We start from the raw sequence: 18,717 nt of genomic DNA on the forward strand, positions 1-18,717 counted from the left end.
GGTCCCTCTGGCTCTGATCTAAGCCTTCCACTTCCACAGCACAAGAAATTTTTTCTGTTTTTTTTTTTTTTTTTTCTCAACAACTGCCAGGAACTGGCATCCTTGTACTTTTCTCAGCTGAGGTAGAGCTAACCACAGAACAGCTCCCATCTCTTGGTGGGGATGCGGACACAGAAGCTGGAGCCGTGCTTGGATTTGTGCCGAAGGCTGCTTCCAGTCAGCCGAGCAGCTGACAGGAATCTGTCTGTTTGGGCTGGAGAGCATCTGGATATGATCATGCTGAAGGCTTTTGAAGGTCCAGCTTCCTATGCAGTACCTTTTTTCCCTGACAAATGTACAACGTAAACAGAAATTCACATAGATGTGACATTCACTGCTTCTCCTTGCTTCCCTGTCCACATTTGCATTCCCTTACCCAGCACAGCTCATGTCAGACCTTTGAAACTCATAAAACAGAACTTTGATTTTAGTTTTTCAAGTTTGTCAAAATGAAAACTTCTAAGTTTTTCATTTTGTACAGTTTTTTTCCAATTCTATTTCCATGCATTTCTTTTAAGCGTAATAAGGTCTGGAATTCACTAGTTCACAATTTTATGTTCAGAAGAGAGCTCTCAATCTGTTAGGTTATCACAACCAACCATCTATGTTGTGTGAGCTACAGAATTAACCACACCTAGCCCACCACTAGGTAAGCTTGGTCATTTATGTCTGTTTAAAGATATTAATTGTTGGTCAGCTTTGCTTGGCAGGCCTGGCTGATTGATTGACTTAGGGGTTGTTTTTGAGAGGAAAACAGGACAATGAAGTTTTAATTAATTGCTAATATTTAACATTCAAAATAAGGTGTAACTGTTTTTCCCAGTATTTCTTAATAGCTTCTCATTCTTTCTGTAATGATAAGATCTAATTCCAACTTAGTCCTTGTTTTGCAGATTCGAGGGGTCTTTCTGATTTTCCCTCTTCTGTCTTTCCTCTTTTCCATGAAATTATTTTTCTTGAAGGAACAAAAACTAAATTTTTTTTTAAACAGAGATTGAAATCTTAATGAATAAAATGCACAGGTTAGGGATCTTGATTTCTTTTTCCCTATAGCTCTGTATTGCTTCTGTGACAGGGAGCATAATAAAATTTAAGTAACTTCACAACATCAGTTTATTTCTCCAGTTTATTTATTATTATTTTTTAAAATCAAAATAATCACAGAATCACAGTCCCACATAATTTGCATTGATTAAAACAAAACAGAACAAAACAAAATATTACAATATACTGAAAAAAATTAATATAGATATTAAAAGAGTGGCCAACATGAAAAAATATATTCTTTTCAATATTCTGCTTTGGATGTTCAGGTTCTCTTCTGGCACAGGCACAACCTCTATAAATGTCACTTCAGTCAACACCAGCTGAAAACATCTGGGCTGTGATACCAGATGTAGCATCATGCATGGCTTCTACTTGTGTGATTCTCTTGTAGCTGCTTCCTTCTGGTTTCCCCAGTATCATACAGGTTTACAATTTCTCCAGGGAGTACTTTTCCCTTTTCCCGCTTTCCTGTCTGCTTTGGAATGACGTCTCACTGCTTCTGTACCTTCTCCTTATTCTAAGGATGACATGGGCATCTGCTTCCAGGGGGACATTCCCATTCAAATACTTCTGAATTCCCAAACTTCCATCATTGCTGCTTGGTTTCACTTGCTCAAGGAGTTACCATACAGCCCTCACTCATTCACTACACATCTGAATTCCCAGTGTGCTGAAAGACACTTCAAAAAGGGAAGAAGGATTGGTTCAAAGATACAAAACTCCTGTGTTTACCAAGTCTATTTCTTGGGACATGCTAGGAGATCCTTGTAAGGTTCTAGGTGTGCTCAGAATACTGGGAATCAGTAGTGTTTATAAAAGTGAGTGATGTACCCAGCATCACTCCAATACTAGACAAACTTTAAATGGTGTAATGCACCTTGAAATGCTAACAATTTCTGCTCTCCTCTCCTATGAAGTTAAATCAATTCCAGACTGACATGCAGCTGTGTAAGTCCATATATACAGAGTACAGTTGTTGGTAGGTAGCCTGGTACTTGTTCATAGAACCTTGCTGTCCTTTGGTAAACCTAAATGCCCACTTTATCAATATTCCCATGTGCTACAAGCTGCTCTGCAGCCTATGACATGGCACTCAGCTGTAATTAGCACCAAAACAGGGAGTTAGTGTGCAGAACACGGACAATTCTTTGACTCCAGATGCTATATTCAAACTGCAGTGGTCCATTGAAGAAGTAGAGGTAACCTAAGGAAAAAGAAAGTTAAAAAGAATTAACACTAAGAAACTGTGGTGTCATATCAAAATTATCCTTAAAATAGTAATTATCTTGTTTTCATTTTTAATAACTCAAATGCAACATTTTCATATTTAGAATGCTGAGATAAATTTTTAAAGATCCTCATTCCATTTGCTAGAGCTGGATCAGAGTTTTAAAATTACTGATATTCTTTAATCTTGCGTAAAATTCTTATGTCATTTGATCAGGAAGACACAGGGCATTTTAATTTTTAATACATTGATTCAGAAACACTCCCTGAAAAGCTGGATAGGAATGGGCTCCAGCTATCACACTACAATACTTCTATACTAAACATATCAGTTTAAGTTCTCTAAGCAAGAAGCTCTTTTTTCGGCCAGAGCATAATTTAGATTGGAAAACTGATTCAGTCAAGAACAGAAGTATTGATATGAAGAAATTAAAATGACAAATGCACAATTTTCTACAAGACATTAATCTCAAGTTTCAAGGGCAATTCATTGTAGTAAAGTTTCATTATCAGATTATGTACCATTTCTTTCATAGACTGCATCCACTTTATCACCAATTCCTGCGAATTCTTCCTCTATGAGCCTGGGGTAGCCTGCATCCATAACCTCTGCCTCTTCATCATAACTATAATGAAAACAAAAGAAAAAAAGTTAGGGGATTTAAACAGCCTGGGAGTCTCGTCTGTGCCCTTTATATGTTTGGAAGTTACCCACATCCAAAGCAAGCCAGCAGTCTTTGGGTGCCTTCTGTCTCGTGCAATGGTGAAATGCAGGGTGATAAACAGGGCACACCTCCACCAGAAGTGTAATAAACACAAAGAAAATAGAGCTAAATTTTCAGAACTGATCTATAAAGTATGTGTTATATGGAGATTATTGTACCTGGATGTATTGGTACTATGAACATATCCTGAGGCTGCTCGGCCCAATGAGAGTGGGAAAGGATGGTGATGTCTTAATTATGCATGAGACCTGGTTGTGAGCCCCCACTCATGGACAGTATAATGGGTGGGACAGATTTCTTGTTCACAGCACTGATACCATTTCACAACTCAAGGAGGCAAGATGGGAAATTTGTCCAGCAGGCATGACCACATTTGAAATTCTCCCAGATTAGAGCACTTTGTTCTCATTTCCTTACACTCATTCAGCTTATAAAATCTGTGCCCCTATTTACGACATATTGTACACAGCTGTAGCACCAATGAAAACCACAGACTGGATTGGCCAAATGCCTGCTTTGAACCAAATTCCTGATCTTTCCATACATCTGGACAGGTAATGACTAGAGACACCAAAACTGACCTGTCTCCAGCTTACCTCCAATACTTATTTCCAGTAAAAAAGAGAGTCTTGCCAGTGTCTTTAATGTGGACAGCTGCATCTATTCTTTTCATTTCTTTTGGGAATCCCATTTCATAGATCTTTTTAGGGAAGTCTTCACCTATGTCATAACCATTCAGAGCCCAGACTTTCTTTCCTGAAAATATAAACAAAGTATGAGTGAGTCTTTTGTAAGTACTCAGCTGTGAGTGAAGAATCAAATGAGGAAACCGTAATCCCTGTTTTCATACAACAAACAGATTGTTAGGTCACGTACTCAGTAGGTATTAGACTATTTGTACTATGATTCTGGGCATCCTAATTAAATTGTACATCTCTCAATTCACTGAAAATTTTATAGATATGCATATAGAGGTGAAATCATTTGTCTTTCAAGCGAGGAAGGTAGGATGTTTTATTATCCTATTGTTTACCTTTGCGCCACCTGTTGAGCTTGATTAAATATGTGTATTCTTCTGCCAACAACAAAATGGAAAACTCACCTTTAAACATGAACACAAGGTCTTTGATGGGATTTTCATAAGCTGCATCTATTTTATTTGGAAGCTCTGGCCAAAAGGACTTAAGCAACACCAGTTCTGCCTCAACCATCTGAGGGTGCAGTCGCCAGAAAAATCTAGTTCAGAAAAGGAAGATATATTTTATGTTTCTTGTCATACTGTAGAATAGCAATATCTTTGATGTCCTATAGTTAAAATAAATTACTGGTAAATTAATGGTTATCATATCACAGAATATTGAATAGACTGAGCCCCTCTTACACCTTTCCTTTCCTCACAGTCATCAGCTGCAGACTATTTCTGTAACTCGCACAGTGATCACCTCAAACAATAACAAATTTTAAGCCTCTTCATTTATAATAAGAGAGTCACTGCTGTCCCATGTGAAGCTCCTGAATGCAGTACATCTTCACCCAAATAAAAGCAGATTTATGTGTGTTGAAGAAAATCCCATGAATTTAAAAATGTGCACAAAACTGTCAGGCTTCAGCCATATTATCTTCACATCATGTCGCTGGACAGTCAAGTCTGTCGTTGCATTATGAACCCTGCCTAAAAAGATATAGGATGCAGTTTCTTAAGAGACTATATTGATTTGTGCTCTTTTAAATGTACATTTACCCAAATCTTTAGTAAAAAATAAAATGGTGTTTTTCTTGGTCAGACTTTATCCAGTACCCACCATCCTTGACATGGGAGTGTCTTTACCTGTCCTTGAAGACCAGCATTTCTCCACGAAGTTCTGTTATTGCATCAAGAGATAATTCTACATCACATTTCTCTGGGGTTTTGGGATGTTTTGGGTTGGGATCTTTGTCTCCAGCACCTGCAATGATATCATATGATGCATGACAATGTTAATTTTCTGCCTGTTGGTCATGATATTGAACAGAAAGTGGAAGATCTCCCAAGATCATGATGAATAGAATCATAATGAGTAAAAAATTTTTACAGAAAAATCTGTTCTCTCTTCCCTCTAGCCAAATGCGTTCATGAACTTTGCAGTTCAAGTGTGCTACAATGGTGTTAAATAAACTTCCTTTCTTTATCCCAAGTTTTGAAGGTTTCCAAACACTTTATGCTTTTCATAATGAAACTGGATAGTTCTGTTTCTGCCTTTAGACTCTGTTTTACCTTCTCTTTTCAGGCAGGTCAAAAAGTAGAAGGACTCTGGTCCCCATCACCTACCACTAAAGGAGACTAAGGTCATCGGTGACCAACTGTGCTCTACGTTAGTTAATTATTTTTCCCCTTAAACTACTAAATCAAAGCATCTCCTGTTCCAGTGAATCATTCTTAATCAGCCATGACAGTTGTTATTTAACATCTGTAGCTCACAGTAACTGTGCAGTGCTTCTGCAGCAGGCTAGAATGATACAGGAGATAAATATTATATATTATGCAGACTTACCATAGAGCTCTTGGATCCCTTGCACATCGTCATCAGGAAGAACAAAACCAGTTTTTCCAGTGTATGTGTAGATTGGGAACATCAAAGCTCCAGGGTCTCTAGAGTGTTCAAGTCCCAGTGAATGACCAAATTCATGGGCAGCAACAAGAAACAAGTTATAGCCTATAACAAACCACAGCAAAAGTAAATGTGCATCTCCTTGCATCACCATACTGCGCTTTAACATAGGGGACAATGAATGAGACAACTGAATACATGGAAAAACTATGCATAATTAAAAAAATCATAGAAGGGTTTGGGACCTTAAAGACCACCAAGCTCCAAACCCCCTGCCTTGAGCAGGGACACCTTCCACTAGATACAATTGCTTGTCATTTTTGAACTGTGGAGGGTTTTGCGTTAATAAGGGCCTAAGAAATCTAGTGTCTCACAGCTGGTGTTCAGCCTAACTCTTACATGACAGTGTTACTATGCAGGGAGATTTAGATCTCTTGAAATTTCTTAGCAACACAGGAAAGCTCTAGGGTAAAGTCTTGGTCCTACTCAAATCAAGAACATTTTATTGTGAATTAATCTACAGTAGAGAGTCCAATATTGCAGAAATTAGCATTAATGCCAGGAGGGTCACCTAACTGAGTGGTGAAAAAAATAGTGTTTTGCTCTATTAAACTCTGTCCTGAATAGGCAAGGTGAAGAATTTTCAAATTAAATGCAAGCAGACAACGTGCAGCTGAGGTATGTTTGCTCTAGGCTTCAGTAAGGCAATGCCCATCAGTCTGTGATCAGAATTAGCTGCCCTTAGTGAAATGCCAAAATGACAGAATCTTATCTGTGTAATTTTTTTTAATCACTTAATTTATGAATATTATATCTTAAAATTTATGCTAAGCACATGTTAAACCTCCACTTATGACTGCAGGTTAAACTCAGCATTCTATGTGTGAATGCTGAAGATAATGATGAACAGTCAACAGATAAAACAAACCATCTACAGATATCAAACAGGGATAAATTTTCCATCACCATTTCAAATAATCTCAAGAACTTCTGTTACCTTTAGAATCATCTGACCAAACTTCATCATCATCGAAATGAGCATCTCCTCCATAGTCTGGGCCAGGGGGAAAAGCATGTGCCAGTAATCCAGAGGGTCCATCAAAAGGGTAGAAGTCACCATGTTCTATAAAGCAAAATTCAAACCAGTTAAATTAATTACTCCATGTTATGTATATAAAAATGCAGTTAACTTCTAAAATGAAAACTATTGGTTCTGTGTTACCTTTAGTGCCAAAGGAGATCATGATATCAGCTGTACCACTTCGTATTCTGGTGAAGTTCAGTGGTGTCACATCAGACCAAACTTTAAATGCTTTTCTGAAAGCTCTTTCTACTTCATTACGTCTCAGATCTGATGTGTAATTCATAATTCTGTCAAACAGATTAATATCTCCAGTTAAATTGTGTGAATTGAAGAAATATGCAATGCACTTTTATCTGAATGTACACCTCATTAAAAATTTTTTGCTTTTGTCATATGATCTTATCACATAACAAGGAGCTTAGTAGCTGCCTACAGTATTAAAAAAATAAACATTTATGTAATCACTAAAATAATTCAGAGATATCTGAAATTATCTAACAGCTTTCAGTAATTGGTTTTCTATGCACCAGATTTAGAAAGTGTCAGATATATTCAGTATTAAGTAAAATAATATCAGTAACTTCAAAATTTTTATGACACAAAAAATATCTCAAGATCCTCACTTCCTGGAGCAGCAAAACATTATCCAAAGTGATTTTTTTAAAGCTATAATTGTCCATATTAAAGTAACATTTATCACTAGCTATGGAACGAAGAGATTTTAGTGATTTCATATTTGGAATATGCCAAACAAACTCAGTCTGTAGTTGTTGAAAGCCCAGATATATGACCTTGCAGAATTAAAGGAGAAGGATCTACCCTGTGAACTGTCAGCCCTTCACCTCCCAAGGTCAACTTTTCTGAGGTCACGGTACAGGGATTTGTCTGAACAAAGACAGAGATCCACATCTGGGATGTGAAATGGAAGAGCCTGCTCTCACAGCCACACTGCACAGCCTGGTTTGCATCTACACTTCTCTGTCCAGGACAAGACAGAAGCAAACCCAACACCAGGTCCAAACAGAGCTAAGGAGTGACCAAGAGGAGTGCATGATCTGAGCCCCTACCCCTCTTTCATTTGGCACCGTGGATGTGTCCTGAGTGTCTATATGGAGCCCAGATCAGGAATTGCTGACTTACAATACACCAGGTTTCCTTTTCCATGACAAATGGAGAAGTGCAATGGAAAAAAAAAATAATGTTTACTTCCTTGGGCTGCAAGGTAGGCTGGGAGCATCTTTCCAGGAGTGGGGCTGTAAGGGTGTTAAACTGCAACGTTAATTTAGTCAAACTCAATTTCATCCTTCTCACACCAGCCTCATGTACTGAGCAACCCAATGGACAATGCACCTGGAAAGAAGGTAATAACAGTAATAATACTCAAAATACCAGGCATTTACCTGTATGTCAAATTCATTTTTGACCATTTGAGTTTTCTGGGGAAAAAGTTATATTCCCCCACATCTGGGACACCACATCTTGGTTTCTGCATCAGCTCATATGTTTCTTCATCTAGCTTGCCTGTCACCTCCAAGCCAAAAAAAGCTTGCATTTCCCGAAGTTTGGCTGCCACTGTGTTTCCACTCTTCCTCATTATGCCAGCAGGGTTTGGATGGAGGTCATAGTGAGTCCTGAGATAGCGCTAAGAAGGGGAAAAGGAGTAATAAGCATAATTTCCAAAGAGTTGTAACTGCACAGCTTACTGTGGAACATGCAAATGAATTATTTTATACCATACCTCTGCAAACTGAAGGTCCTTTTCTGTGAATTCATGGCTGTCTTCCAGGGGAATAGGGATTGTCAGGCAAAATGACAAACCCAACAAGAAAAAGAAAACAGCTGCAAGTCCTGATTGCATCATGTTGGATTTCTGAAGTCTGAAGCCCTGATGCTTTAGAGAGCAGCTACCTTTACTTTTATAGTCCCAACCCAGTGAGTCACCACTCAGGGACAAGTTAGAACTTCCTTGCTGCTGGAAGTAAACATGCTTAGATGGCTGGTTTGTTTCTCCTCCCCAGCACTGTGGTTTAGGCATCCGTTCTCCAGCTGAGGGCTCCGAAACTGTACCTTTGTATAAACATGAGGTCTCTGAATATTGACATAGGCTGCGGGAAGAAATGGGCATAAGCAAACCACACTTGGTGATTATTTTGCAGCAACTTCCACTGGCAATAACTGGCAACAATGCTGCAATAACTTACTGTTCTTTGCTATAAAAATTGTGCTTTTTTACCATTTGATAAACAATAAAAATCCATAACAAGGGTCATTATTTTTAAATCATTACACTAGTAGTAGTGTAATAGTAGTTACACTAGTTCAACAGCAATTTTTAGTGAAATAACATTATAGAATATAAAATATGATGTTGTTTCTTTGTTTCTGTAAAGAACTATAACTCCATAGCATAAACAAAAATTTTACTTCAGAGATCATTAAAGAGAATTTCTATGTATATTACGGGATACTTTACTGTCTAACATACTCAAAACCAGAAATGCTAAATATCAGGAATAGTTAAGAACATTTCAAAGCATTTTTTGTTAGTAATAAAGCAGGTCATGTAGAGTGACTAATTCACACAATTTATCTTCAAAAAACCTGAATTTCATTTACTTTATGAGAAGATGACAACCATAGATCAATGAAAGAGCTAATGCTTTGAGAGAGGCAATCTACCAGCTACAGATAGACAATGGATCTGTGTGTCTAGAAGAACTAAAAATGTGATTTTTTTCTTATGAGGTGGATAGTAGGATAAATTTGGCATTATGAAAGAGATGGTCATTACTATACCTCAAACATAAGGATTATTTCTATCTTCCCAGGATCACCACAATCTCAGCTCTTGCTATAACTTGTATCATATCACCTGCTTACAAGCACAGGTCCAAGGGGAGATGTGGTTTCTGCTGAATTTGCCTTGCTCTTTCATGGATGATTTATTTTGCCTGTATGGAAAGCCTCAGGCAGCTTTCTGTTAGACACTGGGACAGGCATCCTGGAATACACTACCCTGATGTGGATGTTCCCTTGTTGACAAAAACAGGAAAAGGACGAAAATCAGTGAAGCTGAATGTGTAAAAGCTCTATTACTCAAACAATGATAGCAGTGTGTTTTATGATGGCAAACAGCAAAAGCAAATAAAGCTGACAAGAATTTGTTATGTAGGCTGTTTCTGCCTCTCTGCCCATCTCAGCCACTGCTAAATATGGTCACACCACTTAGGAGCAGAAAACATCTGTTAAAGCAGTTTGTATATTCTCCTGTACATTGTCAGTCAGCAGCATTGAGACTTTTACTCAGCAATGGACATAGAGACTGTTAATTAGTTATTCCACCTTTCCACCTTTTCTTCTCCACCTATTCCTTGAAGTGCTTCAGGACAAGCACTGAATCCACACTGCCAATGCTCTCACTGCACTACACTGCACTCCTTGCTGGTGCAGACTGCCAGACTGTGTCTGTATCCCATTTCCTTCCCTCCAACATTTCTGTATTGATAGTTGCAGCACTGCTTTTATTAATGTTGGAGTACCCAATTAGCAGATAAGCACTGTTTACAGTGTGTTTTGCTTGCTTTGTGTGGAGCTTAGGAGCAGTGGTGCTGCCTTGTCATGCATTTTTTGGCTGTGAGGAATGCTTTCCTGGAGACCATGAAGCTGTGAATGTTATTGCTGTCCACAGCACTACCAGACATAGCTTAGAAATCTGTGATTGAAATGAATAGCGTAAAACTCCATGGGTAACATTTCAGTGAATTCCAAATTCTCTGAAATCAGGTTTCTTATACATAAAGAAGCACAGTTTTATACCACCATTTGTGTATACTGCCCCTTACCAAATGTAGTTAAAAGGTTTTATTCTGTGTCAAGTCCCTATAGAGCTACTCTTTCTCATCTCAGACATTGGAACCTTTGCTTCTGGAACAGGAGAGATTTCTTAACCAACTGTTACCGCAAAAATGTGATCACCTCGAGGAGAAGGATTCCAAATTATTCCTCAGTGGTTTCAGGTTTACCTTAATAAACATAGGTCAGCTTACTGCCAATTAAAGGTGAAAACAAATATTTGAGTGATATAAATGTAGAACTGAAAAAAAATATTTAGCTCGGCTCAAGAGTAAAATTAAAGAACAGTGTTAGCCTACTCAACAATGCTTCAAGGTGATGTGGAGCCCAGGTTTTTAAAACGCTTAAGCTGAAGTCAACAAGCAGTAGTAATTATAATTGTAATTGTAATTGTCTTGCATGAAGAGAATGATATATTCTGCAAGGAAGAACAATTTTCTACTTTCTGGGATTTTTTTTCACAAATGCTCTGAAGTCCTTTGAAGTTCACTGTGAAATATCTTTCAAAAACTTTGCTTTTTGTGCCTCCAGAGAGCTGTCCTGAGGTATTACCAAGGAATATTTTAAAAACTGGGCAAAGTAATTACAGCAAAAACTAGAACAGGCAGCTTTTCTGAAAACGACTTCTCTTTGTGTAAGAAAAGATGAGTAAAGCTGGATCTTTGTCACAGTAGGACAATGAAATTAAATGTGAACAAGTGAAGATAGTCCACTGTAGTGAGCAGATTCTGCGTGTGAGTAGGAAAACATACAAAGAGAAAAAAAAAAAAAACAAAACAGGGAGTCTGTAGCTGTTTTGTCACAGGGAGTAAATCAAAATGCAAAACCTGAACCTAGTTTCTGAAAGACTGTGTGCAATGAGCCATGTGAGGGTGTATTATGGCTGAATCATGTTTTCAGAACATTCCGTTAAATCCTTTGGGAGTCCTGGCAATGTAAAAATATAGAATTCAATATGTTTTCTTACACATTTTATTGCTATTTATACTACATCAGTGGCCAGAAGCCTAAACTGAGGCATGGATTTATGTCTTCTGTAGACAAAGTGAAAAAAAATGGTGAAAGGCCATGCCAGGAAGCAAGTAAAAGGCTCAAAAAAAATAAACGAGCTTTATTCTCCCTTTTTCTGAAACAGCGTCACAGTGTATGATGGTATTTTTAAGGGTAGATAAAGTCTTGACTGAGCTGGGAACTAAGTAGAGACCTCTGAAGATCTTACATTTATATATAGTGACTCTTTAAAGCCCCACACAAATGAAGTTTTAAAAGTTGGCACTTACAAACAAGAACATCAAAGCCAGCCCATGTTGGGCATTGCAAGATGTAAAATCTATGGATCAGGTGATGCCACTGTCTGAGTCAGAAAATTAATTTAAAAACTATGAAGAGAGGTGTAAATGAAGGTAAAAACAGTCAGCAGTGGTTCATAGACCTTGTGCTGACCCCAGTGCAACTAAGTAAGCCTGGAAAGTTTTATTTTAAAAGCTCTGAAACCCACAAAACTGCTGAATAGTAAGATTTTGACAAGCACTGCAAAATTTCTGCAGTTCTGTCATCTTGTGGGTGTGGGTAAAGTTAGCTGGACTGATGGTAATTTACACAGGCACAGCAGAGACTGGAACAATCATGATGGTCTTTCCCTCCCAAGGAAAAATGGAAAATGGGGGATGGAAGATGTGTCAAGAAGAAATGAAGGGCCTTAAAACAGCATTTTGGTACTATTTATTTGAAAACAAGAATTGAGCCAAACATGTGATTTTAACATACCTTTTGCTGACACAAATAATTGAAAGGTGTCCTGTTTTGATTTACAGTCTGCGTTTGGTGCCCAAAATAACAGCATATAGTGAATGTGGTGAATGATCCCTGACCCTGAAACAGCAGACACTTCACTTAAGAAAAATAAGCAAAAGTCAATGGTCCCATTTGTTAATGTTTCTTACCTCAAGGCAGTTGTATTTCAAGCGAAACATTCCCAGTGCCTGGGGCTGTGCCATCACATTTAGATGAGCTTCCTCTGGGAAAAAGGATGTTATTCTGAGGCCCATTGTGCAAATGGGTAAATGGAGTCTTACAGTACATGGAAATACTCTGGTTCTGCCTCTCCAGGTGGGACTCTATCTCTGGGACCTGTGGCAAGAAGGGGAGACCAAGACAACTCATCTGGGATGACAGGGGATGCTACAGCCACCTGACTTCTTCTTATATTAAACAGCAGCATCCCTGTGCCATTTGCTGGCACAAAGATATAATTGGGGTGCTCAGAGACATTCAGTATGGTCCAGTGCCAGAAGCAAGAAACAGATAAACGTGATCCCAAGAGGCAGTGACTCTTGTTTGAATGCGACCTTGTAGAATCCATGGAGCAGAGGTGAAGAGCACCAGAGATGGACTGGTTTTGTCTGCAGAACTAAATTTGAGCACCCTCCTGGGTGCTGTGTCTGAGGTCTCTGATAATCAATGAAGTCAAAGCACTCTCTAATCCCTAGACAGCAGTTTAGTTTATTACACTGAGGTAGGCACTTTGGGATTTGTTTCAGCTGCCCACAAACAGATTTCTAACGTTGTCTGAAGGACAGAGAGCTCTCATCTGTTCTGTGCCATATCTGACTGTCCCATGCAGGTGCCTTGGCCCTCCCCTGCATCTCAGCTGGCATTAGATGCCTTTCTTTGGGCTCCTGTGCTGAGTCCCTCACACCTGGGCTCTGCTGACTCTAGTGGAGCCCCAGCTGGTTCACACAGGGATATTTCACCTCAGGTGACCTCTTCTGGAGTTAAACTTCTACCCCATTTTCTGCTGGGTGCCTGAAGAAGCCAGGAGCAGTCACACTGCAGGATTTGTTGTGCGGCCGTGCGAGGTGGCAGCCCTGCAGCTGGTGGGCAGCTGGGCAATGCATTCCTTCCAGGACAGGGCCCCTGCTCACAGCCACACCTGACCTGGGAGAAACAGGCACTCCTGCCTCGTGCCCACAGCCAAACTGAGAGAGAGAAAATGCCTCAAAGAGGTACATGAATCCAGATCTTCTTTGTCCAAACAAAGCGAATGCCCAGATCAAGTACAAAATATCTACTTATCTCTATTGCTAGAAAACTGTAGGTGAACAATGAGTTCATGAGTTTGTGTCTAGCCAACAGAATTTTGCTGCTCAGGGGAAGGAGCTGGTCAACAGTAAAACTAAGGGGAAATGGAACAGCAGGAAAATAGATTCAAGCTAAAAACTTAATTTTCTATTTTTAAAAATACATCATCATCTTATATCTATTTTTAACTTCTGATATTTAAGATTGCACACAATCTTAAAAATGTATTCAAAGACTGTCTTGGTGGCATGGTGGATCTCTGACACCCATAAGTAGGTCTTAGTATATTTTGATGTATTTTATTTCTTGTATCAGCCCCAAAACACACATATATTATGTCCTTAAAGCATTTTTATTTTAGTTCTTCAATCATGATAAAAAAATGTTCTCTGTCCTGTCAATTTACTGTTTAAGTACTTTGCTGTAGCAACTTTAGCCTTAAAACTCAAGACCTTCACTATGAATGGATGGCCGTTGTTCATAGAAAAAAATGTTAATTTTAGTTAATTGTAGCTGTTAAAAAAGTCTGCATTAGGAAGCAAAATGCATTTGATGATTTATCTATAAAACGATTCAACATTTCTTTCTAAAATTTTGGGGACTTAAGAATTTGAATAAATTACCCAGAGGAAACATTTAAAAAACATTTAACATTTTTCATGTTAAATATCTAAGTGTTGTTTGAGCTTTGAACTTGTGGATTCTACACCTTCAGGAGGGACAAATGGATCCTTCAGGATGTGAAATGAAAATTAATGTAATGTGCTCTGAAACATTTAGGTTCAGAGTACATACTATTTCTGAAAATTTGGGCTAGGAGCCTAACAGAAACACACAAGTTTTTTCCTGCCTCCACAAACCCTTTTCTCTGATATAGGTTAATACATTTACTATTGATAATGAAGACTCATAATTTCTGATTTGAATTTCTGTTGGTCACTTCTCAAGAGCACTGTATCTTCAACACCTAATTGAACTGTATTCCTGATTCCTTTTATATTTTCAAGCCAATATCTATTGGAATTTCCACCTGAGTGCTACAAATTTATTTTCAAGATTAGAGCTTCTCATATATGCACACAAATAATTTAGAATGGTATCAAGTGAATGTAAAAAGTTGCATTGACTTTATCTGAAAGAGAAACATCACAAATCTTTTGAACAGATACTTGTCCTTCATGGAAATGCATGGAAGTAAAGTTTACTGTAAATTTTTGATTTGTAAGGAGTTTTATGACTAAAACCATACATTTAAAAAACATTTAGGAAAGGAAGTGTAATGTTTAAAGCCATGGGTTTTGCTTGCCAGCCACATTCATGTTTATACAGCTGGGCTGTTTACAAAGCAGTTTCCCAACCCCATTGAAAAAGCTCTTGAGGGTAAGGGGGGCATAAACTAGAAGAATGATGCACACAATTTTATAGAAAGTACAGCAAGCAAGTGGTAAGCTGAAAATTAAGTTTTGGATAACTGGTGGGAGATTACTGAAGGTGGGTTTAAGAAAACTCCGGGTGCTACCTGGAAAAGGGCATGTTTTCAACTATAAAATAATGTGGCACAGCAATAAAGGTCAAATTTTTTCCATTAGAAAGAAATATAATTAAAAGGGGGTGCTGCCTTTAATAAAAAATCTCACTTCCCCATTTGGATCAAATTCAGGGTCAGCCACCAAGATGATGGGGCTGGAGCACTTGCCTTGTGAGGAGAGGTTGGACAGCTGGACTCTGCCTGGAGCAGAGACAGCTTCAGGAGGACCTACAGCAGCTCCCAGTACCTGTGGTGAAGTTTCCTTTATACCAGTAACCAAACATCAAAGTCATATATTTTGAAAACATTTTAGTGAAAATGCTGATGTGACACTTCATATCAAGTTCCATATATTACAGATTTTTGAGTGAGAATTAGTAATAAACCCAGTAATCTGGGGCTCCATATGTTGGCTGTCATTTGAAATCTTCAGAGACTTCTCATGATCAAATTTATCAGTCAATATTTTCATGATATCAGTGAATTTTCAGTTACTGTGAAATACTGCTCAGAAAGTGATCTAGAAAAATTAAGCAGCCAATACAGATTGCAAATGCAAATTAACATGATTCAGACTAAGTTCTCAAGATAAGTATTTGCAATATTTTGAACATCTTATTTAGCCTATCTAATGCCTTAACACTATCTTGCACACTAACACTGCTCTATATGAATGATATGAGCAGAGTGTTTTTAGCCATTTCTCCAAATTTCTTAATTTCTCTGCCATTCTGACATTCTACCCTTTTCACCCTGGCCTCTGCTATTTAAATGTCCTTTCACTTTCAGAAAAAGACAACAGCTTTCATTCCTCTTTTTCACGTGCTAGCTGTGGGATGGAATGACAACAAAAGAAAGGAATTTCTGCAGCGCTCCTGATAAGCTTTTAGAAATGCATTTTTCATCACACTATCTCTGTTCTTATGTCAGTTGAAAAATTCCATTCTACGTGTCCCCTAGACTTGGCATTCAGCATTTTCTTTTCTGTACCAGCAGATAGCAAGAAGTGGCTTCTTTCACTTACTTTTTCCTCTTTCCTCATCAGGCAGTGTGCTCTGATTAACTGCAGTGATAAAGACCAACTTCTAGTAATTCAAACTGGTTTAGTGAGGGTTAAAGGATTTGGTTGAAAGAAGAAGACTTGCAAATGACACGTGTAGCATTTCCCTTGTCCACTGCTGCAGTCTCTCCACACTGGGCTGGTCAGGCAGAACTTGCCCTGTGTGAAGCTGTGCTGGCTGTCACAAACCACCTCCATATACTCAGCATGCCTTAGCTAGGAGGACCACACAAAATTTAAGCAATATTCACCTCATTTTGGAGAATTACTCTATGATGGCTCATACTTGCAGATTCATAACAATTAAAAAGCTCATTAAATTACACAGGTCTTAAATCAGAATAGATTCTATCCCTGACTGTTTTAAAATGGTTGAAGCATCTTCAGCTTTCATTATCATGATATTAGCAAGGCCATGAGACAGTCAGATCAAGGTTTTGGGAAAATTTCCAGCCACATGCTCCTGAACCTTCAGCATCTTCGTCTGTTTATTCCACTTTTCTCTAGCCAGATGTGAAGTGGAATTTATTACATAAACAAATTAGGAGATCTCTATGCATAGTGGTGTCAGAATCTTTCAAGTTAGTAAAAAATCTGGTGTCATATACGTCTTGGTTTCCTTAGCATATAAATGGAAATTCCTGCCTGAAAGTGAACCAGGACAAATGTTCACTGAACGTTCCACAAAACTTATGCATAAGTTGAGCTATTGCTTTATGTCCTTTCAATGCAAAATAATTTGTAAAACATGTTCAAAGTTGACATAGAAAACTCTGGCAATGAAACATAATGAAATTATTAGACTGGTTAAAAATAAGGTTTATGTATTCTTGTTTTTCTTTATTCTTGGAAGAGGAAAGAGGAGCATTGAAGAAATACTTTTCAGTTTTATCTAAAAATGTAACAAAATATTATGAAATATTAGGATTTTCTCTGAAGGTTGCTTCTCTATAAATAACTACTTGAAACTATTCAAATAACTATGAATTCAGTTTTTTTCATTTATGTTTAGGAAACATCACATGCAACGACTCCTGACTTGCACCTGAACAAAAAGAACGAGTGTTGTTTCTATGCAATATGAATCCAGTTGATTTCCAGATACTGAAAATCTTCAGATGGAAGAGGATGTTACAGCATAACAGATCTACTTTTGGTCATTAGGGAGTTTAAAGAGACAAAATTTTACATCCATGCACCTAACAAAGTAGGAACTTGAGGTTCACCCATATCCCATATCACCATAAGAGATGAATGCTCTTAACCATGCAGTAAAGGCTAAATTTCTCCTGCCTTTCTGTAAGAAGGGATCAATCTAGTTTTAAATCCTGTTTCACAGAGTACCTAATTCTCACAGCATAAAACTTTGATTGTACCATTAAATAGAATTACTTTCATTAAGCTTTGCTCAATTGCTTCAGTTTCTTGAATTAACATACAAATGACTCATCTACCTCAGTATTATATCTCTTAGCAATGATAATTAAAGACAATATTTAGGGAGAACATGAGTTAGATGAGTTTTTGACTGATGCTGGATGTCTTGACAACCTTCTGTAAGAATAAATTCCAGATATTCACTTACTATTCTACAAGAGATGGTTTAGTTTCTCTATCTTTAATCAGGCTCCTGCAAGCCTGATTCAATCACCCATGCCTCTAATACTGTACAGTTAGGTCTACAGGCACTTTACATTCAGCTTCTGATGTATTTTCATAATTTTGCACATCTTAATTTTATGAAGTTTTTTATCTCATCTTGTCCAAACTCCTCATTTGGTAGCTGATCCTTCAATTTAATGATTGAAATTGCCTTCTGGGTACTTTCTTCACAGTCATTATTTCCTTTCTGAGATCTGGAGAACAAAATTGCACTAAGTTCCCCAAAACTGGACACTGGGAGTTTTGATATAGTAGGAAAATCTTCCCATCACTCCCTCTTTCAGCACTTATCCTGATAACTTCCAGTTCTTTGTTGACTTCTTTTGCCTGCCACTGCATACTGAGCCATTGATTTCTGAGTGAAGATTTAGTCTTGTACAGCTCACTCTTTCTTTCATACAATGGCCTATTTAAATTCCAAGTCCAGAAGGCAGAAAGAATGTGAGCTTACAACAGAAACAAGTTTGACATGGTTACAGATTTTTGGTGGCGAAACAACTCCTCTAGAAGTGCACACTGCCTTCTGACTTAATCACAGCATAAGGATTGTTTTACCTTATGGTGCCTTTTTGGCTGCATTGCTTCATTATCATTTACAGGAAAAGAATAAAAAACAGGAAGAAAAGATCAATTTCTCATTCAAAGCTGACATGACCAAAAAACCCCATGCGGCTAAACAAACTGTAAGATAAATTATAGGATATATGATGTGCTGTACACCAGACAAATGTGAGGGTTTTTTCTAAAACTGTGTGAATAACTGATGGTTTTGTTCAGTCAGAATAAGAAAAATTGAAAGCCCCAGTGATTTAATGTGAAGTATT

General features: G+C 37.9%; 1 protein-coding gene across 1 annotated transcript; it reads right to left on the reverse strand.

The window, feature by feature from the left end:
* Window positions 1-1,141: 1,141 nt before the first annotated feature.
* Window positions 1,142-8,745, reverse strand: LOC134415171 (collagenase 3-like). Its single transcript, XM_063150472.1, has 10 exons — window positions 8,449-8,745; window positions 8,111-8,352; window positions 6,849-6,997; window positions 6,624-6,749; window positions 5,570-5,731; window positions 4,867-4,984; window positions 4,141-4,274; window positions 3,635-3,794; window positions 2,836-2,939; window positions 1,142-2,290 (listed from the first exon to the last, which is right to left on the reverse strand). Exons 1-10 carry the CDS (start codon window positions 8,743-8,745, stop codon window positions 2,190-2,192), a joined length of 1,593 nt encoding a protein of 530 aa, XP_063006542.1. The 3' UTR covers window positions 1,142-2,189.
* Window positions 8,746-18,717: the final 9,972 nt, after the last annotated feature.

The sequence above is a fragment of the Melospiza melodia genome, chromosome 2 (genome assembly GCF_035770615.1).
Source record: "Melospiza melodia melodia isolate bMelMel2 chromosome 2, bMelMel2.pri, whole genome shotgun sequence".
Classification (NCBI taxonomy): Eukaryota; Metazoa; Chordata; class Aves; order Passeriformes; family Passerellidae; genus Melospiza; species Melospiza melodia.

Excerpts from the sequence above, each read along its gene's own strand:
- LOC134415171 (XM_063150472.1), bottom strand. The coding sequence starts at position 8,745 with ATGCCTAAACCACAGTGCTGGGGAGGAGAAACAAACCAGCCATCTAAG. Across the intron at positions 6,998-8,110 it reads AAAATGAATTTGACATACAG|AATTATGAATTACACATCAG; the intron begins GTAAATGCCTGG and ends TCTGTTTGACAG. Across the intron at positions 4,985-5,569 it reads AGGGATCCAAGAGCTCTATG|GTGCTGGAGACAAAGATCCC; the intron begins GTAAGTCTGCAT and ends ATATCATTGCAG.